Source organism: Monodon monoceros, unplaced genomic scaffold (assembly GCF_005190385.1).
Source record: "Monodon monoceros isolate NGI ecotype Baffin Bay Population unplaced genomic scaffold, NGI_Narwhal_1 Super_Scaffold_21, whole genome shotgun sequence".
In the NCBI taxonomy this organism is placed as follows: domain Eukaryota; kingdom Metazoa; phylum Chordata; class Mammalia; order Artiodactyla; family Monodontidae; genus Monodon; species Monodon monoceros.
The window spans coordinates 163,034,570-163,061,537 of record NW_021703778.1 but is presented as its reverse complement, the minus strand read 5'-3'; the positions used below and the strand labels follow the sequence as shown (position 1 = coordinate 163,061,537).

General features: G+C 55.1%; 1 protein-coding gene across 4 annotated transcripts in view; it reads left to right on the top strand.

Moving 5' to 3' along the window:
• Positions 1 to 26,968, top strand: part of ITPK1 (inositol-tetrakisphosphate 1-kinase) — a 162,978-nt gene that overhangs the window by 110,978 nt on the left and 25,032 nt on the right. For all 4 annotated transcript variants that reach the window (XM_029238813.1, XM_029238812.1, XM_029238815.1 and 1 more), the window contains one exon: positions 5,588 to 5,705. In XM_029238813.1, the coding sequence (XP_029094646.1) occupies positions 5,699 to 5,705 (7 nt within the window). In that variant the 5' untranslated portion in view covers positions 5,588 to 5,698. The remainder of the gene's footprint in view (positions 1 to 5,587; positions 5,706 to 26,968) is intronic.

Below are 26,968 nucleotides of genomic sequence, written 5' to 3'. Positions count from 1 at the left end.
CGTACGTCACCCAGCTTCACGAGTCAGCAGCTCGTGGCCGCTGTGCTTTCACCTGTGCCTCACCTACTTCTTCTTTTTTTTTTTTTGCGGTACGCGGGCCTCTCACTGTTGTGGCCTCTCCCGTTGCGGAGCACAGGCTCCGGACGCGCAGGCTCAGCGGCCATGGCTCACGGGCCCAGCCGCTCCGCGGCACGTGGGATCTTCCCGGACCGGGGCACGAACCCGTGTCCCCTGCATCGGCAGGCGGACTCTCAACCACTGTGCCACCAGGGAAGCCCCCTCACCTACTTCTTTCCCTGTGCCCGGTTATTGTGAAGCAGATGCTAGACATCATGTTTAACCTGTAAATTGTTTTAGTACACATCTCTGAAAAATGAGTCATCACTTTTTTTTTTTTAATTGAAGTGTAAGTTGATTTACAATTTGTTGATCTCTGCTGTACAGCAAAGCGATTCAGTTGCACATATATATACATCCTTTAGTATTCTTTTCCATTATGGTCTATCAGGATATTGAATATAGTTCCCTGTGTTACCACTTCCTAGAAAGAGACCTGCGGTGTTTTGGGGGAGTGGACCAGAGCCCTGTTACCTCCTGAGGATCCAGGGGGTGGATACTGGGTGCCTTTCCTGCTTCCCTGTGAGGAGCGGGCTGGCCAACTGCAGCTCGGCTCTGTCAGGACCTGAGCTGTCTGCAGAGGGTTGCTCGCTGCAGCCTTGGCTGCCCTGGGCCGGGCATCGTGTTATGCTCTGGTCGCTCACCGCAAGTGCAGAGGTGGCCCGACGCCCTGTCTGCCAGGCCACGGGCTCAGAGATCTTAGGTCGGGTTGGGCCCTAAGGGTCTGTGTGCCGTAGAACCATGAGAATCCTTTTTGTTTTTGTATCTACCAACTCTTTTCTTTTTCTTTTTTTTTTCTTTCTTTCTTTTTTAAAAATTTATTTTGGCTGCACCGTGCAGCTTTCAGGATCTCAGTTCCCCAACCAGGGATTGAACCGGGGCCATGGCAGAGAAAGCGCTGAGTCCTGGGGCTTCCCTGGTGGCGCGGTGGTTGAGAGTCTGCCTGCTAGTGCAGGGGACACGGGTTCGAGCCCTGGTCTGGGAGGATCCCACATGCCGCGGAGCAACTACGCCCGTGCGCCACAGCTGCTGAGCCTGCGCGTCTGGAGCCTGTGCTCCGCAACGAGAGAGGCCACGATGGTGAGAGGCCTGCGCACTGCGATGAAGAGTGGCCCCCGCTTGCCACAACTAGAGAAAGCCCTCGCACAGAAACGAAGACCCAACACAGCAAAAAAATAAAATTAATTAATTAATAAACTCCTACCCCCAACACCTTAAAAAAAAAAAAAAAAGCTGAGTCCTAACCATTAGACCACCAGGGAACTCCCACTACCAACTCTTTTCATATCTGTCACTGTCATCTCGTTGTCCATGGCAGCTCCCTGAGATAGGTTTTATTCACAATGTACGTTTACACACAGGAAATGAAATGTCAGAGATTAATTCCAGTTTCTTCTTCACAGACATAAGGTGGCAGAGGCAGGATTTGAACTTGGGACTCCCATCTGCATTTTCTATTAGCTGAGAGCAAATCCTTGTGTCCCACTCCTTCTCCTTTCCTGGCCATACATGGAACTGCAGAGGAAATGGTATCTCTCATGTTCATCTCGGTTCATCTCTCATTCGGCTCAGATCCTCAGTGGGGAAAACTTGACCGCTGCCCACTCCTCCCCAGCCCAGCAGAGGGCCCGGTGCCCCTCTTGGCGTCATCACCCCATGGGCCTCGGGGGGCGGGGGCATCTGGCCCATCTGTGCTCCTTTGTCAGTATTCTCTAGACTTCTTCCTGGCCCTGCTGACCCCGAGCTATATATATCTCTGCATTTCCCTTGCTTTAGCTGCTTAAAGCCAGACTCTTCCTTGTTAACTTCCAGGATCCCTTTCTAGGTGTTTCGAGGCAGGCTGTCTAACAGAACGTGTGTTTACCGTTTGCCATGGAGACGGTTTGGGCCTTTCTTCCTCGAGTGGTGATAAAAGCGGTAACAGGGCGCTCACCCTTCCAGCAATTTGTTTGGTAATTCTAAGAGACCTGTGAAAAATGCATGAAGCCTGCGATACCATAGATAAACGGAAAGGCTCGGAGGAAAATCTGCTTGTGGATAATGGGGTGATTGGAAAAACTCTTTCTTTGCCCTCTCCGTCCTTGTCCCAAAAGAGATCATGTTTAGGAATAATTCCTCTGTTAATTCTGATGCTTTCATCCCGGGTCAAAAGCTTGTTGGTGCCTGCTTGTCACATGTTCCCTCCTTTGGTTTCTTGTAGCTTCTTTGGCTTCAGTTCACGTCTTAATGAGTCTGAGTTCTCTCAGTAAAGGCCGCTGCCCTAATGCACAAAAGTGGAACCAGAACCAGCTTTGTGTTGTCTGCCAACCATGTGGACATTCTTCTCGGTACTGCGGTGGGGACATCTGAGGGCGGGTCATGGTTTACTGGACCTCGGTGGCTGGGAGAGAATTGGGCCAGCCCGTCGAAGCAACGTCTCTGATGTTGCCTTCCTTTTGAAGGAAAGCAGTGAGCTTGTGTGTGTCCCTGCCATTACCTGTAATGCCTCTACCAGTGGCTGCCCGTCCTGTTCTAGAACAGCCCCATGTGTGTGGCCTTGAAGTGTGCCTCCTAAACACTACTCCTAGGTTTCTCCAACTTATACTCGCAACTCACAGACAAGGAAACCGAGGCGAGAGAAACCAAATGGCTCTCCCAAGGTGACAGCGGAAGGTGAGCACAGCGGGAGACTGGGTTTCTTTTTCTTTTTCTTTTTTTTTTTTTTTTTTGCAGTACGCGGGCCTCTCATTGTTGTGGCCTCTCCCGTTGTGGAGCACAGGCTCCGGACACACAGGCTCAGCGGCCGTGGCTCACGGGCCCAGCCACTCCGCAGCATGTGGGATCTTCCCGGACCGGGGCACGAACCCGTGTCCCCTGCATCGGCAGGCGGACTCTCAACCAGTGCACCACCAGGGAAGCCCTGAGACTGGGTTTCTTGACTCTCAGTCCCTTGTTCTTCCCTCTGTACTGCACTGCTTCCTGGCAGTGGGTGGTGAGGGCATTGCAGTGCTTTCAATTCATAGCCCAGAACGTGAATTCATTGGCCAGACCTGGTAGGGGAAAACCTAGAAGGCTGTCATTCGTCCAGTGTTGTTTGCACCCTGCACGATGCCCTGAGCGCTGTGGATGCTGTGAAGTTTGTTGAGTGGATGACCTTTTAACGTGAGGACATTAACATGATTTCGGTCGTATATGTCGATCTTGGTGTCTCACGAACGACATGCCCTTGTGGCAGCGTAGATCTGGTTCAAAGGAACAAGCTCCGGTAAAGGAACAGTGCCGATGGGGAGAGTTGCCTCTGGGGAGCCCACAGCAGAGAGGTTCGGTACCCTGAAGTGAGGCTGTAAGAGAGAGAACCTATCCAAGTTATATCCTTGGATAGACCTTCCTTACAGACATCTCTCACCTCGTTCCCACGTCACCTGGGGGTGCCAGACGGCGGCCCTCCGGCATCAGCTGCCTGCTTGTTCCGTCCGAGCAGGGCAGCGGGCCAGGCTCTCAGGAGGAGGAGGAAGTCGCGAAGGCAGCTTCTGTTCTGCATTTGGGTCTGCAGGCGCACGTGCCGGGAGAGGACCTGCGGCGAGAGCGTGTAGGCCCTGTGGCGTTTACAGGTGTGAGGACGGGACGAAGGCCTCCCCAGATGCGTGCACTGGCCACCCCTCAGGGATGGAGACTTCTTTTAAACATCCAGAGAAAAAGACACCAATAAGCTCATAACCAGCTACTTTGGTATGAAACATAAGGCGGGAACAGATTTCAGAGAGGTAGATATGGATCTCTGGCTTTTGTGTTGAGAGCTCTTAAAAATGATTACTAGGAACCAAAATAGGTTCACCAGGGGAAAAAAAAATCCCAAATGGAGCGTTCTTTTTTCTGATAAGGTTTACTAGAAGAGAAGCATTATGGCTTTTGCTCCTGGCCTCTGCTGACCTCGCTGACAGATCTTGTGGAATGGGCGGGGAGGGGTGAATTGGTGTATTTATTCCCTGGGGCTTCCGTAACAAAGTACCACAAACTAAGTGGCCTAAAACAACAGACATTCATTCTCTCACGGTTAAGGAGGCTGGAAGTCTAAAATCAAGGTGTCTGCAGGATTGGTTCCTTCTGGAGACTGAGGGGGAATCTGCTGGTGGCCAGTGGTCCTTGGCCATCCTTGCCTTGTAGCTGAGCTCGGTCACTGTCTTCATCCTCACACAGCCTTCTCCCTGTGTGTCTCTGTGTCCAGATTTTCCTCGCCTTGAAGATACCAGTCAGTGGATGAGGGTCCATCCCAATCCTGTATAACCGCATGTTAACTCGATTCCATCTGTAAAGGCATTTCCAAATAAGGCCATGTTCACAGGGACCGGGGGTTAGAACTTGAACAGATCCGGGGGTGGGTGTGCACAATTCAACCCACAGTAACAACAACAGCTAGTGAATGGCCTTCCTTATACCCAGCCTTGTCTCTGAGCCCCTCTCCTGTTACTCCAGCATCCCCCATTTGTGTCCATAGAATCATGGAGTTTTAGAGCCAGAGGGATGGTCTCATTTACTTTGTCTTCCTGACAAACTGCTCTAGCCCCCTGTTGTGACTTGGAGCTCTTGGAGTCACAGCGGTGTCTCATGGCGGCCCAAGATCCCTGAGTTCTTTTCCTGGACACATCTTGCTCTGTCTTCTGTTGAATTACATTGCAAATAATGGTTTCTTGTTCCTCATGTGCCTTAACGTTATTTCCCCAGGAAGATTGTAACTTCCTTAAAGACTAACCTTATCATAGTTCTGCTTGCATTTCCATGGTCTACCATGAAGCTAATGGGTATTAATAAGCACTTACTGGAGTGAGCACCTGCGGGCCGGGTGGCTGCCCCATGGCGAGTGTCTCATCACCTTCCCACAGACCTACTGAACCCTGGCATCCCAGTCTCCCCAGCCCTGCCTCAGAACCGTTATCAGCTCAGGGTGCTGGCCACTCATTGAGCATAATCCACCCGTGGAGCAGATCGGGTTTCAGGTGAGGCTTTATCCAGGAGTTGCACAAGCTGACCAGAACCGACTTGTTCTCCTTTTCTCGGCTCTGTTTTCTCACTTTGGGCTCCATCAGCTCTCTCTCCTTCAGATCCCAGGATGACTGCGCCCAGCTGCCCGGTCTCCCAGCTTCCTCTTGTCCTCAGGGAGGGACAGTGCTCCTGTCCCAGCGTTTCCAACAACAGCACTGAGCCTGCCTCTGATTGAGTGGACTCGGGTCACATGTCCTCTCCTGAGCTGGCAGCCCCAGGAGGTGGAACATGCTGATTGGCCTGACCAAAGTCACGTGATCCCAGTGGGGCTGAGTGGGTAGAGGCAGTTTCCTGAGACCAGGTGTTGCCTCAACCAGAGGTCAGGTCTGGTGGGGGGATGGAGAACAGAGAGATGGATGTGGGGATGGCACGTGGGACGAAACCTTCTTGTCACCCTCGTTTCAGCATCAGTCTTCCCTCTCTAACCGGAAGGAGTGTTCTTTCCTCTCAGGAATACATTGATGCCCACCCTGAGACCATTGTCCTGGACCCCCTTCCCGCCATCAGAACCCTGCTTGACCGGTCCAAGTCCTATGAGCTCATCCGGAAGATCGAGGCCTACATGAAAGGTACGGACGTGAGTGGCTCAGCATCCGTGGTAGTCGGCCCAGCTCGTGGACACAAGGTGGTCATTGCGTGGGGTGGGAGGAGGGACGGGGGTCCGGTCTTTTTAAGCACTTTGACACAGGAAGCAGCTGTACGTTCTGGGGAGGGCCTTTCCTTCTCCCTCTGTGGCCAGCAGAGTTAGGAAGTAAAAGTCCTAGGGTGCTCTCTTTGGGAGACTGGCTCCAACCACTTCAAGTTTTGTTGTCTTAAACCCACGAGTGGTGATGAAGTATCCAGATAAGACAGTGGTTAGGGAGCAGAAGTGCGTGTAGAACAGCTCAGCGGCAGGCGGGCGAGTGGAGTTACGTAACCGGGCGAAAGAGACAAACAGAGAAATTGAAGGGCCTTTGATCAAACACATGGAGATATGTAATGTGGCGGCTGGACCTTGCGGGGTACGCTCTGTTCTCGCAGGCGGGAGCCCCCCTCTCAGCTGCGGGAGCGTCTCCTGCCAGCTGCGGGCCCGTGCCCCTGAGGACTCATCCTCCCCACGTCCCAGGGCAGGGCAGCTCCAGAGAAGTCAGGCTGCCTTTCCAAGGTGTTTGTTTATGTGAGAAGGGCTTTTTGGAAAGGTTCACGTTCACAGTCACCTCCTAGCTCTGCCCCCTGGTCCAGGCGTTCCCGCTGAGTGTTCTTTCACTTTAAGAGAAGGTGCTTTGCCTGGGCCTTGGGGCTGCGTGAGAATCCTCCTAGAGGCAGGAGAGGCAGCCCTTGTTCCTGCCATCCAGGCCACGTGTGTGTGACCTAAAGGGGCTGCCTTGAACCCTGACCTGGATGGTGACTTGGCCCCAGGTGTTGTTCACGTGGTGGTTGGACCAGTGGGTGCTTTGGCTCACAGGACCAGCATGGGGATAATAAGCGCAGGATTTATTGGGTACATGCTGTGTGCCCAGCACTGGGCTAAGCCTTCTTACAGTCTCTCTTCGGGTGCTTATTTATAAAGGTGGGCCAGATCATCCATCCTCCCTGTTTTGCACAGGAGGCTCTGAGAGGTTAACAGGTGTGCCAGCATCACCCAAGCCTGTAAGCTGCAGAGCTAGAATCTAGCCACGTCTCTCTGACTCAGGCTCCCCAGCTCCTAACCCCTAAGCTTGACTTTCATGTCCATAGTCAGAGGGGCCTGGATCTAGCAAGCACCTGGCATGGATGCAGTCATGGACCCTGGTCAGGAGAATTGGTGAGTGCTTGGTTCTCTAAGGAACCTGCCCTGTGCAAGAGCTGGCTGGTGGACCTGGCTGTCCTGGAAGAGGTCTTGAGGCATTTTTGCCCTGGGCGCCTGGCCGTCACCAGGAGACAACATGGACATGACATTCTTGGGGGGCCCCAAAGCAGGCAGCGTTTTTCATCATGCCAGCATCCTCCCATCCTTGGGTCTGGAGTGGTCAGTGACCGTGTCAACTTCCGTTCCCTTTGCATTCCTTCCCTGGGTTGAACCAGAACCCCCAGATGAGAAGGAAGATCTATAGTGATGTTTTGGCTGAACGTTGGTCCTGGAAAGGAAATCCACCTTTTCCCAGGAAGTGTGTGTGTTAGATGCCAACTGTCTGCGAAGGGACAGGAGATGACAGTATGGGGTCACCCAGGAATGGGAGCCACTGTTCCTGCTCAGCACTTTACACTGGAAAGCGCTGAGGCATCTGGATTGGATCTTGGAATCTGTCTCCATTTTCATGGGTAGAGAATCAGGGCTGGGATCAAGGGTGAGCTCAGGCCTAGAGTGTGAGCATGCGTGTTCAGCGGGCTGGACTGCAGGGTGCACAGGCAGCAGGATTGTCGCTGGGGGGTGAGTACTGAGGGGGCGAAAGCCTCCCAGACAGGGCGGGGGTGTGAATGAAGCAGGGAGGGAGCTGAAGTGGGGTGCTTGTGTGGACTTGCAGACCATCGGTCAGAGGGGGGACTTCGAACACCTTGGGCAGTTGGGAGCTCCATTCGAGAGCAGCCTTTGAAGGTATGGGAGCTGGTGAGTGAGGAGATGAGAGTACATTTCAGACAGGCAGTGCAGACGCGGCCTAGAGGTAGATTTTGATGGTCGTTACTGTTGTGAGGGTGACCTCCCACCCAGCCACAGGTGTGAGGGGCTGGTGACTGGCCCCCAGCGGGGACACAGACAGACCCCACTCAGCTCCAACCCAGCTGAGGTCAGCTCAGGGGCTGCCTGCTAGGGGGCCCAGTGAGAACTTGTTGACCAAACTCTCAAGACCGGCTTGGTCCTGGGCCAGCAGGAATTGTGTGGGTGGGCCGTGACCGCTGCACCCTGGGCTTTCCTTATCGTGCACGCCGAGCCGGGCTGGTATTCTTCCAGGAGCGCAGGCAGAGGCTGGGACTTCCTGGAGCCTTTTCCTGCCCACCCGGGGCGGTACATGCGGAAGCACTGCTGGCTTCCACCTCCCATCCTCCCAGAGGCCAGGCTGCTCCTGGCGCAGATACAGAGAACCTGCTCTGGGAAGCGCATCCCTGGCGCTCCCCTGCCGCACTCCTGCGATTACTGGAGGCTCGCAGCCCTGTTAATCCTGCTGTAAAGGGCCGTAATTACCCTTTTAGCTCCTCAGGTACAGCAGTCCAGATGACACCGCTTTTGTGTTGGGAGAAGGGGCTTGGCAGAAACTCCTGGAGCTGTTGCCACCCCTGTGCCAGCGTGGCTCTCCCTGTCCTCAGAGAGCCTTGGTGGCTGCACAGAAGACAGGGCAGTGGGTGAGGCTGCTGCAGGGAGGTGACAGGGCTCCCTGCTCTGCACTGGGGGTGGGCTGGTGGGCTCTGACACATGGGGAGGGTCTCCCGGGGCTAACAGGCAGAGCCCTTGGACCGAGGGTCCACGCTCGGGCCATCCATCGCTGCACAGAGCATCAGCTGTGGGGGACAGGTGAGGCCTGCTGCCCGGAGCTTCCAGCCTCACCTGTCTGAGGACCTGGGCGGCTCTGTGTGGTTGGTGCCATCTCAGTTCCACGCTCCCAGAGCTTATCTTTTCCTAATTCAGAGCCTGGAGGGAAGGCAGGGTCCTTCCCGCTGCAGACGTGTCAGTCTGAAACCCGCTGACAAAGTTGCTACCATAGCAGAGACCTGGAGGGTGGATTAAATGAGATGGACTTCGTTTCTCTCTCGCGTAAAAGCCCAGAGGAAGGCTGGCCGGTGCTGGCGAGTGACGGCGGGGACCTAGGCTTCCCCCAGCTCGTTGTTCTTCTGGTGTGGCCCTCCTGGTCCAAGGTGGTGCTGAAACTCTCACCACCACATCTACAGTCTAGACGTTAGGATGGAGAGGGGACTAAGAAAAAGGGAGCAAAGGGAAACAGCCCTGGGTATCTTCTAAGGAAAAATTCTGGAAGCTACAGTGATGTTCTTTCATACCTCAGTGGTCAGAACCGAGTTACAAACTGAGCTGCAAGGGAATCGGGGAAAGTGGTCTTTATTCTGGGCAACCATGTGGCCAGCTGACATTTGGGAGCCCCGTCACCATGGCAGAACGGGGAGGATGAGTTTGGGGCACAGCTAGCTGTCCGCCTTCCCCTCCGGGGAGTGGGTTCCTGCCTGCGGCATCCATGGGTGAATGGCTCTTGGAATGACCTTTCCCCTTCCAGCTGGCCAGGGTGGGCAGCCTCAGCAGCACGTTCCTTCCACATAACAGCTCACACGACATGAGGTCAGTAGCTGACGGAGTGCCTGGGCCCCAGGTTTCCCTAACAGGTGATTGCTTCTGGGCGGGGCTGCACCCACACCCTTTAGCCAGAGGCACAGATGGCACTAGACCTGGATCCAGTTCAAACCAAGTACAGGAGCCTCCCAGAAGCTGAACGCTGCCTGCCGCCGGCTTGCGGGGAGCGGGAGGCGGCGCCACCAGCCAAGATTGCTGGACACGCACCTGCAGGCCTCTTCTCTCGTGGGCACCTGCTTTCCGCATAGGGCCGGGGTTTTGAGGTGGAAGCCCCGAGACCAAGGCCTGGCTCTGCCGCCCTAGGACAAGTGATCCTGGGCAAGGCTCTAGCCGACTCCTGAACTGGCCGGAGCGATGGGCGAGAAAGCTGGGCTGTGATTGGAGATTGTGGGTTTGTGTCCTTGGCCCTGGGGGCAGCAGGTGGTGGGGGGTCTCAGGCCACAGGGCAAAGGGCTCAGAGGCCCTTCCAAGACGGCTGCCGATGAGGTGTGGCTGCCCCGGCAGCTCCCACACATGCGCTCTGGGGGTGACAGATGGCCGTCCGGACGCCGGGCCTCCCTGGGGACGGGGGGGTGCACACCGCAGATCGAGCGTCTCTGCCTGTGGTTTTATGGGAATTTAATCAGGGCTCATCTTGCAGGCCGTTTAGAGGCTGGATTGAAATGGAGTAATCTAGACACCAAGCAAAGAGAAAATGACATTCTGTAGAGCCTGGGAGACCCGATCCCCGCAGAGCAGCCGCCGCGGGGTGGGGGTGTGTGGTCGAGTTGGGGGGTCTCACTCAGAGGTGGGGGCCGGCTGTCCGCCCTTGGTGAGCTGCGGAGGGCCGTGGGTGGGAGAGGAGAGAGCGGGAGGGGCCTTGGAGTCAAGGCCTGGGCCCCAGGTCCGCCTGTGTCCCCAGTGTTGTGGTGCCTGCAGGTCACCGTTCCTCTAGGGCCGCTTTGTCAGCGCTCAGGGGGCACCCCGACTGCATGCCAAGCACTGTATTAGCTGGTTTAATCCTCACGATGACCCTGTGAGACGGGCAGTACTGTCACCACCCCGTAGCGGTGAGGATGCTGTATCCATTGAATCTAGTTGGTTAAGGCCGCAGAGCTACTAGGGGCAGAGCTGGGGTTTGAACCCACGCCATCTGGGTGGGTTCTTAGCCAGTGGTTCCCGAATCCGGCTCCCGGCCTGCTGAGGAGGGGTCGAGGCCACGATGGATGCAGTGTGGGCTCCGGCCCGGCTGCTCTTGCTCCGCCAGCTGGCACTGCCCCCGGGTGCCCTCTGGTGTCCAGGCGATGGCATTGTCCAGACAAGATCCCTGCTTCAGTCGTGGAGTCTCTGCCCCGTGTGGTTACTGAGGAAACAAAAGTCCTGTCCCTTTTGAGAACAGCGATACATTGTAATGGAAGAGAGCAGGCTTCGGCCCTGACAAGCCTGGGCTGAAATCTCAGCCCCACTGGTGCGGCCTGGGCAGTCACTGGCCCTCTCAGAGTCGTTTGCTCATCTGTGATGCGTGGTTATCATCACCTCGGGGGAGGTGTGGGGAAGGTCTGGCCCTGTCCACTGCAGCAGGTGTGGCCCAGAGTTGGGCTCCCGGTGCTCTCAGCTCCTCCCCTTGGTCCCACAGGGTGCCCGGGGTTTGGGTGCGAGGCACGTGGCAGAAGCTGGTAGTTAGTAGCAGGGCCTGGAGTCTTGGAGGACAAAGAGGAGAGGGGTGTAGCCCCCCGAGCACTGTTATTCCCGAGTCAGGATTAGCTTCCAGCTCCGATTTTGTGCAGGAGGCTGGAGTTTTGGATTAACCCACCAGGACGATGCTTCGCACACCTGTCGGGTGGGCCTGTGAGGAGTTGGCCCCTGTGGCACCTACCTGCCCTGGGGCTCCCCGGGTGTCAGCCTGCCCACGTCACGGGGCCGAGGGGTCTGGTGTGAGGGAGGACCGGCGCCAGGCCAGGCCTGGACACACTGCCGGAGCGGGTGGCCATGGAAGAGGCTCGGGCCCCATGGGCTGACAGGGAGGCGGGGGCCTTTGCGTGGGTGCTCGGTGCCTGATTCCACTCCAGGATTTTGGGGCATTTGGGAGAAACATTGTCCTCGTTCCCACGTCAGCCACTTCCAGCCATGCAGGCAGAGACCCCGCGTCCGGATGGAGGTGTGGGGTCTGCAGAGCAGGGTGGTAGTGGAGCACCGCCTGTCGGCCAGGCCGAGGTGGGCCCCGCGTCAACGTTAGGAGGCAGCTGGTCCTGAACCTGGCCCTGCCCCGGGGCCCGAGTCACTCCTGAGCCCTGGAGAGTCTCCCATCTGTCACCTGCACGGAGGAGGTAAACGCCCTCGCCCAGGGTGTCGTGAGGAGAGCACGTAGGGCCGGCCTGGCCCTTGGTGGGCGGCTTCTCCTCCCCTTGTTGCTAACCCTCCCGAGGGGGCTGTAATGATCCCCTTTTTCAGTTGAGAAAAGAGAGGCTCTGGACGAGATGCCAGGCTTCCTGCTCATCTGCTGGCACACGGAGATGCTCGGGCCTGTCCGGCGCCTTACACAGACCCTGCTGGGAACCTGTTTCCTCCTGACCCACAGACCCGCCCTCTCAGGAGGCACTCCCGAGTGACCCCCCGCACCAACCCAGGCCCTGATGGCTCCCTCCCCGCCTTCCCCAGGCCCTGATGGCTCCTCCAGGCCTGTCCCTGAAGCCCCTGCCTGTGCAAGGCTGACCTGGGCCAGTAGGTGAGCCAGACGCTGTCTTTGTGACCTCTGGCTCCCTTTCCCCTTGTTGAGTTGACTGACCCCTGCAGACTCGAGATCCCCAGAGCCTTCTTCCCCCTTCACACGCATTCTCCCAGTGCCCAGGTGAGAAATCTCAACATCTCTTCCCCGGGACATGGTAGGGCAGACGGATGCTCAAACACACCTGTTGGTCAAAGTTGATCAGAAAGTACTAGACACCAGTCATTTACACTTCAGTGTGAATGTAAGACCCACCTAGTGTCTTTCCAGCCGAAAGATTTTTTTTTTTTCTTTTTTTTTTTTGCGGTACGCGGGCCTCTCACTGCTGCGGCCTCTCCCGTTGCGGAGCACGGGCTCCGGACGCGCAGGCTCAGCGGCCATGGCTCACGGGCCCAGCCGCTCCGCGGCATGTGGGATCCTCCCGGACCGGGGCACGAACCCGTGTCCCCTGCATCGGCAGGCGGACTCTCAACCACTGCGCCACCAGGGAAGCTCCCGAAAGAGATCTTGAGCTCTTGATGCCCCCAAACTGTTCTCCGTATCTTAAAGATGAGGAGAGAGGCCCAGAGAGGTGGGAGGACCGACCATTGGCCACTCTGTGCCTCCAGCTCAGTCCAGGGGACACACGCCTCTGCAGTAGTCTTTTCTACAGAAGCAGTGCTGTAGTGAATCTGGACTCAGATGGCCTGGCTGTGTGCACTTAGGCCAGTTATTTAACTCACCATGGAGCCTCAGCTTTCCTATCTGTATAATGGGAATAATGATAGCAGCCCCTTCCTCACAGGGTTGTTGTAAGGATTAAACGTGGTTATGCATTTAAGGCATAAATACTCAATAGATGGTAATTCTCCTGGGTGACACTGGGTTGTGGTGTTTCAGACCACACGCGGTGTGTTGTGACCCTATGAGTCCTGGGTTCCTGAGATTCTTTTTAGCACCAAATCCATGCTGGCATCCATGATCGTGACCTCTGTGACCCTGTGACCAGGCCCCTTGGACAGCACTCCCCTCTCCATCCATCCTTCCTGAGCACCCACACCCATGTTTGAAATGCATCACGTGTGTTTATTTTTAATTATATCAGTTTTATGGATTTATTGTAAAGTTCACATTAGCATTCCTCATATCTGTGATGGATTGGTTCCAGGACCCCCACGGATACCAGACTCAGGATGCTGGAGTCCCTTACGTAAGACGGCACAGTGTTTGTGCAGAATCTACGCACAGCCTCCTGTATACTTTATTTTTTTATAGCATTTTATAAATGTATGTATGTATGTATGTACGTATGTATTTATTTTTGGCTGCGTTGGGTCTTTGTTGCTGCACATGGGCTTTCTCTAGTTGCAGCGAGCGGGGGCTACTCTTTGTTGCGGTGCGCGGGCTTCTCATTGCGGTGGCTTCTCTTGTTGCGGAGCACAGGCTCTAGGCGCGCGGGTTTCAGTAGTTTGGCATGGGCGCTCTAGAGCGCAGGCTCAGTAGTTGTGGCACACGGGCTTAGTTGCTCCACGGCATGTGGGATCTTCCCAGACCAGGGATAGAACCCGTGTCCCCTGCATTGGCAGGCGGATTCTTAACCACTGCGCCACCAGGGAAGTCCCATCCTATATACTTTAAATCATCTCTAGATTACTTCTAATACCCAATGCAATGCAAATTATATGTAAATAGATGTAAATACAATAAAGTGCTGTGTGAATATTTGCTGGCACATGACAAATTCAAGTTTTGCTTTTTGGAACTTAATGGAATTTTTTTTCCTGAATATTTTCTATTCGTGGTTGGTTGAACTCTGTGGATACAGAGGGCTGACTGTATACAATTTTTTTAGTATAATTGTTATTTTTAAGTAATTTTAAACTTACCCAAAAAAGGTGCAAAAAATGCTACACAAAGTGCCCGTCTGTATAACTTTGCACAGCTGCGTCCAGTGTCAACATCTTGTGTGACAGTTTATAGTTCTCTAAGCCAGGAAATTCACATCAATAGCAATACGGTTATTAAACAATTTCACAGCTGTCCCACTGCTACCCTGTTCATGGCCCAGGATCCAGTGTGGTTGTCCATCTGTGGACTCCGTCCACCTAGATCGGTGCCGCAGGTTGTTTGTCATTCATGACCTTGACACTTTGGAGGAGCCTTGACTGTTTATTTTGCTGCGTGTCCCTCAATTTGGGGGTATCTGATGTTTTCCCCTGAGTAGGTGGGGATTCTGCATTTGGGGCAGGAGCGCCACACCAGCAACACTGTTCCCCCCACCGATCAGGAGGACATGACATCGATGTGTCTTTCCTCTGGCTAATAGATTATTTGGTCAGAGTTGTGTCTGCCATGGTTCTCCTCTGCAAATTTCTGTTTTTCTCTTTGTGTTGGCAGTTATCTCATAAGGAGACACTTTGCAGTCATCCTGTTTCTTGTCAGACTTTTACCCACTTTTTTTTTTTTAAAGCATCCATTGATGGTTCTTGATGACAGTTGTTGCTATTGCGGTTTTTGCCAAATGGTTTTTGTATAGAGTTTTTTTGTTTTTTTTAAATAAATTTATTTATTTTTGGCTGTATTGGGTCTTTGTTGCTGCACGCGGGCTTTCTCTAGTTGCGGCCAGCAGGGGCTACTCTTCGTTGCAGTGCGCGTGCTTCTCATTGCAGTGGCTTCTCTTGTTGTGGAGCACGGGCTCTAGGCGCGCAGGCTTCAGTAGTTGTGGCTCGCAGGCTCTAGAGCTCAGGCTCTGTAGTTGTGGCGCACGGGCTTAGTTGCTCTGCGGCATGTGGGATCTTCCCAGACCAGGGCTTGAACCCGTGTCCCCTGCATTGGCAGGCGGATTCTTAACCACTGCGCCACCAGGGAAGTCCCTATACAGAGTTTTAAAGAGTGAGTGTGCCTCCCTTCGCCCCAGTTGCACTGGAAAGTGACAGGGACTTCTCAGACATCCATGGTGGGGAAGGGCATCCGTGGAGCCCCAGCATGATCTCGTTTGTAAACAAAGGGAAAGGCAAAGATAAGAATTAAGAAGGAAAAGGAAAAGTTGGGGGTTGTGTCAGATATGGTGGAGAAATCGGGAGTAGACACGTTTCTTTGCTGCAGGACTTTTCAGAGCCTTTATGTGCTAATATGAATCTTCAGTCTCTCAGAGGCAGGCAAACTGAATTTTACCACCGGTGGAAGTTGCGCTGATAGCTTATATTTACAAATAGAGAAAAAAATGCTAATTAAATTCTGACACACCATAAATGATGAGTCACATCTCTACTTCAGAGATGGAAAATGAAGAAAACAAAAGAAAACCAAACCCACGCCCTAGAACCGATGAAATACAGCAATATTTAGCCTTTTCCACTTAATCAGTTATGGGCCCCCCCTCTCGTTTTTGTCGCGCTTATGGTAAGAGGCCTGCTCCACCCAGCACACCTCAGGAATTGCTGGACTGGATGCCTCCTGAGGGCCACTCACCCCCAGCCCTGCTCAGATGTGGTCCTGAAGTCCCTCTGTCAGCAGGCAGGGCCCTGATTGCCAGTGGCTCAAATCTGTTTGGCCCGCACCTCTCTTCCCAGAGGCAGCCGCTCTTAAGTATGGAATCCATCCTTCCAGGCTCTTCTCATACATGTACAAATACATGTGTGCTTAAAAAAAGAAAGAAAGAAAAGAAACAGTGTCCTACTACTTGTGTTCTCCTATAACTTGCTTTTTCTCCACTGAACATATGTCTTGGCTTCTTTCCAGGATGAGGACGACTAGGTCTGATCTGCCCTTTTTGATGACAGCATAAGATTTCAGCATGTGAATGAAAAAACCCACAGTTTACTCAATTATACTGGGCTCATAAAGTCATTGCAGTTTGATCTGGATTTTTTCTTTTAACTGAGCTGCAGTAAACACAGGTCTTTGCATAGGTCTGTGAAATTAATCCCTAGAAGTGGAATTTCCCGAAGACGTTATAAACGTTTCTCACTTTGCACATATTGCTGGATTGTTCTTCAAAAGGTGTGAACAGGGCTTCCCTGGTGGCGCAGTGGTTGAGAGTCCGCCTGCCGATGCAGGGGACACGGGTTCGTGCCCCGGTCCGGGAAGATCCCACATGCCGCGGAGCGGCTGGGCCCGTGCGCCATGGCCGCTGAGCCTGCGCGTCCGGAGCCTGTGCTCCGCAACGGGAGAGGCCACAGCAGTGAGAGGCCCACGTACCGCACACACACAAAAAAAGAAGGTTTGAAAAAATTTTACTCCTTATAGTGTGTGGCTGCTGGAGAAATGATAACTGTCTAACCTTCATTTGCATTTCTTCCATGATTGACAAGATTACGCATTTCTTCTTGTGTCTGTTGCCCCTTTGCATTTCTTCTGTGTATGAATTTTTTCATGTTAGTTGCCCATTTTTCTCTTGGGTTGTTGGTCTTTTTCTTATTGATTGGTTAGAGCCCCTTTGGGGGTTAAGGAGATTGTCTTATTGTTTAAATATATGGACTGTTATGTTGCTGGAAGCTTCATCTTTGCACTGGACCAAGCTAACATTTTCTATTCTGCTTTTAGAATATGTATGGCCAGAGAGAGCACTTCATATATTATTTTTTAAACGTCTTGAAAACAGCAAAGGCTGCTGCATTTTGGGAGTTGGAGCCGAGTGGGGCAGTGAGCCTTTGGGTCCGGAAGGGGCCATAAATCTGTGCAAACAGCTGCCACAGAGTTAATCCGCGTTTCCAGCAACCGTTTCCACAAGCTGGAATGGGACTCAGGAATGTCCCTGTCTCCACCGGGGCCAGTGTCTAACTTCCACACTCCTGGCCTCGAGCACACTGGGTGCAGATAGCACTCTGTCCCCTCGAGAAGAAACAGGTCCTTAGCTGAGTCAGACGGGATGGAAACTGGTCCAGCTGACCAGGGCGCTGTCAGACTGGGGACTGTCAGACCTGTGGCCTGTGTTCCCCTCTGTCCCTGCCCAGAAGCCACCCCCTCCCCCAATTTCAGGCTGGTTCCCCACCTTCCAGTATTTTCCGCAACAGCACGCCTGTAGCTGGGGAGCTGAGGATCAGGCTGGTAGCAGGGAGGTAGCAGCTGCAGCAGGGCCTTAGCGGGGCCCCTCAGAAGCCTCCAGGGAGCAGGGTAGGGGCTGCAGCCACTGCTGAAATGCACCCATCCCCCTACCCAGTGTCTCCAAATAACACAGTCAAGGTCCCCCTTTGAAAACTCATAATAACCAAGCCTATTAGTTTCCTATTGCTGCATAACAGGTAACTACAAACTGAGTGGCTTTCAACATCCCCCCTTCGTTATCTCACAGTTCAGCAGGTCAGAAGTCTACCTGGCGTGGCTGGCTTCTGGTCTCAGGGTGTCTCAGATGGGAATCAAGGTGTCAGCTGGCTGCGTTCTCATCCGAAGGCCCCAAGGGAGAACCCACTCCCAGGCTCATGCTTGTTGGCAGGAATCACTTCCTTGTGGCTGTAGGACTGAGGTCCCAGTTTCCCTGCTGGCTGTCAGCAAGGGGCCACCCTCTGCTCTTATAGCCCCCATATTCCTTCTCATGGGCCCCTCCATCTTCAAGCCAGCAAAGGCTGTCCGGCCCTCCCTGTGCCTCAGGCAGCACCAGGCTGGGCCTCTGCACGGCCCACCTGCCGAGCCCTCCCTCACCACGTGAGCGGCAGGGACACAGCATGAGCCTGTCGGCACTCAGGAAGTGCCACTTCTCTCTGCCTCCCCTCAGGGGGTCCTGGGGACGAGCACCATCCAGGCTGGCTCCTGGGCCCTGAGGCCTCCAGGTTCACCGCCTGGTCTGTGTGGCCATGGGCCTGGGTGGATGGAACCCTGGCCTCTCCTCACATCCACTGTCCTCATGTGACCTTCTGAGGTGACAGGCCCTTCTTCCCCTCAGACGCCGTGGGTGAACTGGACGGTGAGTAGTGAGTGCCCAGTCGTGCCTGGGGAAGGCTCGCCCCGGGTTGCCTCAGCACCCAGCTCCCGTACACCCTTCACTTTCGGCCTCGCTTAGCCTCCGACTCCGTCTGAGCCCTTGGTGCCTGAGCAGCGGGCAGGGCCTTCTCTCCTCCCTTTTCCCAGAGGGGGTACCTCAAGGGCCACCTGTGTCCTAAGCCTGATACTCATGAGAGAGTCCTAGCTCCTGGGGAGCCCTCCACCCCATCGTGGGTTCAGAATGGATGCCCAGGTTGTTGACTGGGCCTCAGCGCGCAAGGAGGAGCAGACCCAATGCCAACTGGAGGCAGCCAAGCCGTACGTGGTGCTTCCCCCTGCACGGCCCCTCACGGGGACTCATCTAGTCCTCACATCCTCACAAGGAGCCTAGGGTGTAGGAGCCGGTGTTACCCCCATCTTGCAGATGTGGAAACAGAGGCACAGAGGGGCGGCCAGCCCAGGGGGAAACAGTGGACCTGGGATCGGAACCCAGGCACCCGGCCCACCACTGCATACACACCCATGGCCGACGAGGGGCTACGCGGATGAGGATCTGCCTCTCCCAGGATCGGCCCAAAGCCGTGGCAGATTTCCAGGTGGTTCCCATGAGTCAGGCTCCCCAGTCCCCACATCTCCAGGGCACGCGGCTTCAAGGGCTAGAACTTGAATGACTTAAACAAAACAAAACATATTATTTCAACTTCATGTCATCTGGGGCTGTGAATGGGTCTGAAGAGACAGGATGATGTCACCGTTGTCCAATCGTTTCCACCCTTTTGAAGCCCGACACAAATCCCCCCACGAATCCAGCCTCTGTGCCTCAAGGGGGCCCCAGGCTATAGGGAGAGATGAGTTACCTTTAATAAAGGGAATGCAGAATGAACTGGAAGGAGGTGCTAGGGGATGCACGGGGTCAGAGCAGGGGACAGTTCCTGAGTGTCGCTGGGGGGAATCAGCAGAGGTTCTGACTTATCGAGGTGGGGCGGGGCGGCTTGGGGGCATCCCAGGAAGATGCCTCCTGAGGAGAGAGGGGAGGCGAGGGTAGAGCACTGCCTTGGGGAGCCCTTCCGTGGCCAGGCTGGTGGACGGGACATTATACTGTGGACCGGGGGGGCAGGAGAGTCAAGGTAAGGATGCGAAGCGCCCTCCTCACGCCCAGGCCCGGCTGCACTTCAGAGACCACTTCCATCTCTTCTCGTCCGTGGGCCGGCCATCCGGGCCTTTCCTGGCTGCCGCCTCCTGATCCGGGCCTGCGGCTGCTTTCCCTCCCCGACTTGTCTGTTCTGCATTACTGGGTGGCTACAATTACCACGAGGCAAAAAGCCACTCGGTTGTTTTCAGAGGGGCTGTCAGGCTAAGACTTGGCTCGCCCAGGATGCACAGATGTCTTTCCCCGTCCAGGATTCAAGAACACGTGGCTCCTGCCCCTAACAGGATGACGGCAGGGGGCAGGTGACTTTGGACAGTCAGGCACCAGACGAGGCATGAACACTGGAGTCTGTGGGTTGGCGGCGGGCCAGACCAGCACTCAAGCCCCATGGCCACAGTCACTAGGGCTGTGCCAGACAAACAGCGCCGCGTGGTGGCCAGTCGAGGAGTTGCAGGCCACCTCCTTTCTTTCCCTGTGCTGGTCAGCTGTGTTCCTCCATGCCCCCCTTTTTCCTTTTGTTTCCGGGCTCACAGCTCACACTTATTCAGTTCATCTCACACACGTGCACTTGTCAGAGAGTTTCCACTGACGGCTGCTGTCTCTGAGCAGCACTGAGCTAGGGGTCAGGCCAGGTCCTGACCCCAAGGAACGTACTGCCCGGTTGCACAGTCAGAACCCAAATGTGTGGAAATTTACTAGGGGACCAGAGATGAGCAAGCAAACAAGGTAGCGATGCAGGAGAGAGATGGTAGTGGAACAGGTGAGACTGCCAGTAGGAGATGCTGGGGAGGTGTCATTGTTATGAGACAGCTTGTTCCCAGGGGCTTAGGGGAAACTGAGTGACACCGGCCGAGCGGGTTGTTGCCAACTGGTGGGAGGAGGGGCGTCCCAGAGGCGTGTGCCGGGGGTGAGGAGACCGCTGTGCATGGAGCCGGGCGGTGGCTGGGAATGGTCTTGGCTCTGCATCTGGGAGGAGCTGGGAAGTGAGTTAGATTTCCAGGGCTGCTACAGCAAAGCGCCACAGACTGGGTGGCTTAAATCACAGAAGTTAATTTTCTCACATTTCTGGAGACTGGAAGTCCAAGGTCCAGGTGCTGGCAGGGCTGGTTTCCTCTGAGGCTTCTCTCCTTGGCTTGTAGGGGGCTGTCTTCTCCCCGTGTCTTGTCATGGTCTTCCCTCTGTCTCCTCTTCTTAAGGACATGAATCAGTTGGATTAGGGCCCCCATGTGACCTCGTTTTAACTTAATCCCCTCTTTAAAGGCCCTATCTCCAAATAATAGCTACATTCTGAGGTCCTGAGGGTTGGGCCTTCAGCATACGAATTTGGGGGGACACAGTACAGCCCGTAATGGGAAGGCAAACAGAATCATGTCGCAGGAGCCTGGAAAGGCTCTTCGCTCACGTCAGCCTTGGACAGTTATTGAGCTGAGAGCTGCTTCAATATATAGGTCGGAGGTTTAGGAAGATGATCCAGGATCCAGCCGCTGTGTGTAGTTTGGGCTGGATGGTAGGTGAGGTGGGCAGGATGCCAGGAATCCAGTGGTTTGAGGGTATTGCAGCCACAGTGGGGAGAAGATGGTTCTGGGGTGAGGGTACCAAGAAGGGGGTTCCTTGGTTAACAAACGCCAGCAGCTGGGAGGAAGCCCCAGCCCTGGGCCACCGCACTTGTTCTGTCTGTCCCGTCAGATCATCCAAGGGTTGAACCTGGGATGGGTCGTGCTGGGCAGGCTGGGGCCACTGCAGCTACCCAGACTCTGGGGTGCAGCCGCCCTTCCTGGAGGGAACTGTTTCATAATTTTAAAATACATTTTGTAAACGTGGGGCAGTGGGAGACAACCCTGTGAAGTCGGTACTATTTTTGTTGTCCTCTTTCCCGCGAGGAAGCTGAGGCTGAAATAAAGTTACTTGGCCAGCGTGGCACGGCTGATATGAGCTAGAGCCGGGATTCAAACCCAGGCACGCCAGGCCCTGGTGAGCCCACAGGAGAGGCCTCCTCCGAGGTGTGGGAGAAGAGGGTGCTCAGAGGAGGGAGGTGGCCTGACCCAGGGCTTGGAGCACGAGCAGGAGCTTCCCAGGCCAGGAAGGAGCTGGAAGAAGGGGCTTGCAGGGCCGAGGGACCAGCATGTGTAGAGGCTCCAGGGCCTGTGAAATCAGGGGGTTAGTTTCCTCAACTCTCAGAAGATTGAGTGAGAGCCCGGACCCTGCCCACGCCTCCCCGCTCCCGTGCCTGCTCTCGGTGACATGGTGGATCTCCTCACTGTCCCCTCCTGATAAGGCTCTTTCCTGCCATACAGCACAGGCCCCGGGGAATGGGGAGTGGCCCAGGGAGGCAGGGCCGAGCCCAGATCTGAGAGGCAGCATTTGGTGCCCCGAGCTGGGGGGCCCTGGGCCGAGATGTGAGGGAACCTGCCTTTTTTTTTTTTGCGGTATGCGAGCCTCTCACTGTTGTGGCCTCTCCCGTTGCGGAGCACAGGCTCCGGACGCGCAGGCTCAGCGGGCATGGCTCACGGGCCCAGCCGCTCCACGGCATGTGGGATCTTCCCGGACCGGGGCACGAACCCATGTCCCCTGCATCGGCAGGCGGACTGTCAACCACTGCGCCACCAGGGAAGCCCGAACCTGCCTTTTGATAAGGGCCACCTCCCTCCGGCCAGGAGAGGCGGGAGCCCAGGCCAGCGCTTCGTTTATTCACTTGTACACTTGTTCGTTGGGGATGCAGCCATGAACGCGGTAGACAAGGCCCCTGCCTGAAAGGTGGAGCCCCAAGTCGAGGCAGCAGCTCTCTGACTGAGGAGGGAGGGTTTGCATGGACTGAAATTTCCGGCCTTTACCGAGGCCCACCGGGATGTCGCCTTCCCCCGAGGAGCCCTCCCTGGTCTCTCCAGGATGCAGTTAGAAGTCTGCACGCGATCCCTAGCGCAACCCCGCTCTCCCGGGGGTCGGTCTGCTGGCTCGTACCTGAGTCACACACTCCCTCGGCGCTGCCTTCAGCACGCAGGGCTTAGGGTGCACCTGTTGGGAGCCGGGTGAGGGGCCCTTCGCCACCACCCGGCTCCCGGAGGCACCTGTGAGCTCAGAGGCTCCCCTGTCGTGTCGTTTGGGGGTGGGGGTGTGAACAGATGGCAACTCCAGGCCCTTGCCCACCACACCCCCTGCACCCCCATCCCCGCCAAGGGGGAGCTGGCTTCTTTAGCTGGCATTTCGCAGCACTTTTTCCTCATCCTTTCAACTCCAGCAAGTAGACAGGAGTGATTCATTATGACCCCCGGTCTACTGATAGGAGCCCAAGACCTGAAAGGCCACGTGGCTCGCCTGGGCCCAGGGGAGCTGCCGGAACTTGCATGCACGTCTCTGGGCCCCCGTCCAGAGCTTTTGCTCACTGGGTCATGCACGGGCCTCGCCCCCAGCCCCCCACGCCAGCCGGTGTCTCCGGGCCTCGCCCCCTCTAACGCGGGGCCTGCTCGACCCTGAGTGACCGTGTGTGCGGGGGTGGGACCGTTCACTATGTCACCCGTCATCCTCCCTCACGAAAGTACTGCCCAGATTTCTGAAAAAGGGACTGCCTGGGGCTGGGAAGGCATGGTCAAGACCCAGCATTGCTGGTGCCCCAGGAAACTGCCGCTGTCCCTTTGGGAAGCAGCATGACCCCGTGGCAAGAAACATAGAGACGTTCGATGCTGGTGGAGCGCGGACCCCCTCCTGGGAACGCGGCCTGTGGAAATGGCTCATCACAAGCGCAGAGGCTTATCATGCATGAGAGGTGTTCAGTCCATGACGGAGGAAGATTGGCACAAACATGAATGTCTGACCTGAGGGCAAGTGTCGCCAGTCAGGTGACCAGGAAATGCAAAACCACGGGAAAATACTGGTGGCAACAGCATTCAGTAAAAACAATTAAAAAGGAAAGTCCAGTCACAGTCATAGCAAAGTAGATAAACAAGATGCTTCTGCAGGGGAAAGTCCTCCAGAGAAGCCAGTGGCCAGGCTGAGAGGGGACAGCTGTGACAGCTGCTGTCGTCTTTTCAGATGGAACAAACCTGGGTGGGCAGGCCTCGAGGGAGCGGAGTGTGAGGACGCAACGGTGGCCCGAGGGCCCAGGTAGCAGGCAGGCGGCCTGGAATGTGGGACATTGGCGCCCAGGCACACTGACCATAGGCTCTGCGTCTGTCCAGATGTGGCCTAGATGCCCGAGGAGCCGGCCTTGTGCATAGGGCGCTGTCAAAGATCGGTCCCTTCACTCAACAAGCACTTGTTGAGCACCTACTGTGTACCTCAGTGTTCTAGGCACTGGGCCCACAGCAGTGAATAAACCCACCAGCCCCTGCCCTCATGGAGCCAATGTTCTAGAGAGGGAGACAGAGCCCTCGAATGTAGTAACTCCTCCCCCTGGCACGTCCCAGGTGAGTCCTCTCCGCTGCCTAGGAGCACGCAGTGGGCTCCAGGCCCTCGGAGCTGCTTCTCTGGCCTGTCTGCAGCTCCTCTCGCCTCAGCACAGCCCTCACTCGTGGGTGTCATTCTCTGGGGCCCCACCCTGCAAAGGATTCCCACTCTGCATGTCCTTGGGGACTGTCCCTGCCCCAGGTCTTGTTTCCACTGGGTATCATCTGGGTGAAGAAGTTATACCTGTCTGGGAGAAAAGAACTGAAGCAGAGTCTTGTCACAGCTGTCCCCAGGCCCTGCATCGCCGGGGCCCTACCAAGGCTTCCTTCACATCTGTGTGCAGAGGGCCCGTTCTGCTGGCACCATGCTGGGCACAGCCAGGGAGCCAAGGAGGGTGAGGCCCGGGGCCCAACATCCCCGGTAGCTGGACATGGACCGGTGGCCACGATTCAGAACCTACCCACTCTCCAGGTGGCCTTGCCCAGTGTAGTAATAGAAATAGCAGCCACTGCTATGTGCCTATTTGGTGCCAAGGCCTCCCAACAGCCCTCTAGGGAGGCGTCGCTCCCATTTTACAGATGAAAAGAGCAAGGCCCAGCATTGTTCAGTCATTTGCCAAAGGTTACAGCTAGTTTACCCCAGGTTCAGTCAGGCTTCAGAGCTGCGCCTTCAAAGTGCTGTCTCCCCCTCTCCCCTACCCCTAGTTGTCCTCTTGTAGCACCTGTTTGTCATTGTCTTTTGTCCTCTTGCTAGCTCTGTATCACCTGCCACCAGCTGCATGGGAGCGTGGCCACCTGCCAGAGAGGACAGGGCAGTGATGTGACTCGGACACCTGGATTCTCACCCTGGGCCTGCCTATGACTTGTGTATGGTCTTGAACTATTCTCTTCCCCTCTCTGGACATGATAGGACTTGCCATCTCCAAGGACCTCTGGCTTCACGTTCTCTGACGAGGGTAGCAGAGAGGGAAGAGCGGGTGTTTCCGGTTCCCAGGGGCTAATATTTCAGCTCTTACCAGAACACAACCCACCATCTGACTAAAAAAAAGCCTCTTTCCAACTCCATCCAGAAATAAAGACGACAAATAAATAAGCGGCAGTAGCCTTTTTCGGGGAACCAGAAATAGCGCCCAGTGCTGACTGATAGAAAGAGTCTTATTCTATTTGGGGGAGAAGAGCTGTTGGCACTGTTGTGATTTTCCCAGGGCGGAGCTGGAGGGAACTCTGCTGTCGCTGTCCCTCACATGGGGCGGGGCCGGCGTGTCTGCTGCCACCAAGGCGCCGGCTGCACCGCTGCAGGGCCCGGCTGCTTCCTCGACACTCCCACTCAGGAGACCTCTGTGTCCACAAGCTAGACTGATGTCACCGTCTTCACCTCAAAGGCTGGGTCCATTTGTATGACCAGACGGCAGCGTGTCCTCAAGCAGGGCCTTTGCACTGGCTGTTCCGTCTGCCAGGAGCGCGTTTTGTTTCCCCCAGATGCCCAGGCTGACCGCTCGCCTTCCTGTGTCTTTGCTCAACGAGGCACATCCCGATCACACCTCCACCTCCACTGGCAGCCCCCTCGCGCTCCCCGTGTCACCTGCCAGCACCATCTAGCTGTCCGTTTTACTCATCCATCGGCCTTATTGTCCGGTCCGTGCACCTGGAATGTCAGCTCCACGAGGCAGCGTTGCTTGTGTTCTTCATTGCTGGGTCTCTAGCTCCAGGGATACAACACATTTTTTTGTTGGTGACCGGTTGTTGAAACCAAAATAGAAACAGTAGTAGTTTCTAATTTACTGTGATTTCACAGGCGTGGCAGGGTGATTTTGGCTACAAGCAGCCAGAAATTGGGTCAAGCAGTAGAGTCATCGTGGTCTGCTGTACGCGAGTCCAGCGTTGGGACAGGCCCCAGGCATGTGGCAGCCTGCAGCCCAGTGAGGGACACAGGTTCCTTCCCAGCCTCTGCCCTGCGGGCACAGGACTGCCTTCCCCCAAGGCTGACCCCCACAGACTGAGCTTGGTCTGTGGGCATTTCAGGATGCATGAGCAGGGAGGTCTTGGTCCCGGGCCCACCCTGGAGAGGGCATGGGGTTTGCAGCTGGTAGGGCCTGTTGCTCAGGGTGTGGTCAACAAGCTCCAAGTTAGGATAAAGGAGGAAGAGCATGACGCTGTGCCTGGGCCCCTCTTTCTTGTCACACTCGGTCCTTGGCCTCCTCTGCTGGGTCCTGCCATCACCCAGGCTACCACCTCAGACCCCAGAGCCTGAGATTTCAGAAAGGTGTGGGTGTCTGGCCTAATGCTGGATGCAGCCTGTTCATTGGAAGTGTCTCGTCTCTGCATTTCATCTGGACCCCAGATCTCTCCGGGAGAGCACTCTCCTCATGCTTCTCTGATTCACCCTGGCCTTGGCAGGGGCGGGGCTGGGGGACGGGTCTCTGCAGGTTTTCTGGAGGATCGAAGGAGACGCTGTACCCGAAGCATTTATTTAGCCCAGTTTCCCGCAGGGAGCGAGTGCTCTCTGGATGGCAGCTGCTACCGCTGGGGTTTTTTCCTTATTTTTCTTTTTCAATTGGTATAAGCCACATACCATAAAATCCACCTTTTTAAAGTGTAGATACAGTTCAGTAGGTTTGAATATATTCACAGAGCTGTACAGCCATCACAATTATCTAATCCCAGAACATTTTCATCACCGCAAAAAGGAATGTTCCCATTTGCAATCACTCCCCATTCCACCTGCCCCCCAGGCCCTGGCAACCACCAGCCTCCTTCCTGTCTCTATGGATTGGCCTATTCTGGACACTTGGGATAAATGAAGTCATATATTTTGTGGCTTTTCTAACTGGCTTCCTTCACTTAGCAGAATGTTTTCAAGGTTTATCTATGTTGTAGCATGAATCAGTGCTTTTTATGGCTGGATATATTCCATTGCATGGTTATATCACATTTTGTTTACCCACTCATCGGTTGATTGACATTTGGGTTGTTGCCACTCTTTGGCTGTGATGAATAACGCTGTTATGAACATTCCTGGACAGGTTTTTTGTGGACATGCGTTTCTGTCCTCTTGGTTGTATAGCTAGGAGTGGACAGCTGGGTCGCACTGGAACTATGTTTAACTGTTTGAAGAACTGCCACACTGTTTCTCAAAGCAGCTGGACCATTTTACATTCTCACCAGCAATGTCAGGACACTTGTTATTGTCTGTCTTTTTGGTTGTAGCCAGCCTAATAGGTGTGGTTTTGATCTTCATTCCTCTGATGGCTAATGATGTTGAGCATCCTTTCCCGTGCTTATTGGCTATTCATGTGTCCAATTTTGAGAACTGCCCATTTCAGATCCTTTGCCCATTTTTTTTTTTTTTTTTTTTTTTTTTTTTGTGGTACGCGGGCCTCTCACTGTTGTGGCCTCTCCCGTTGCGGAGCACAGGCTCCGGATGCGCAGGCTCAGCGGCCATGGCTCAA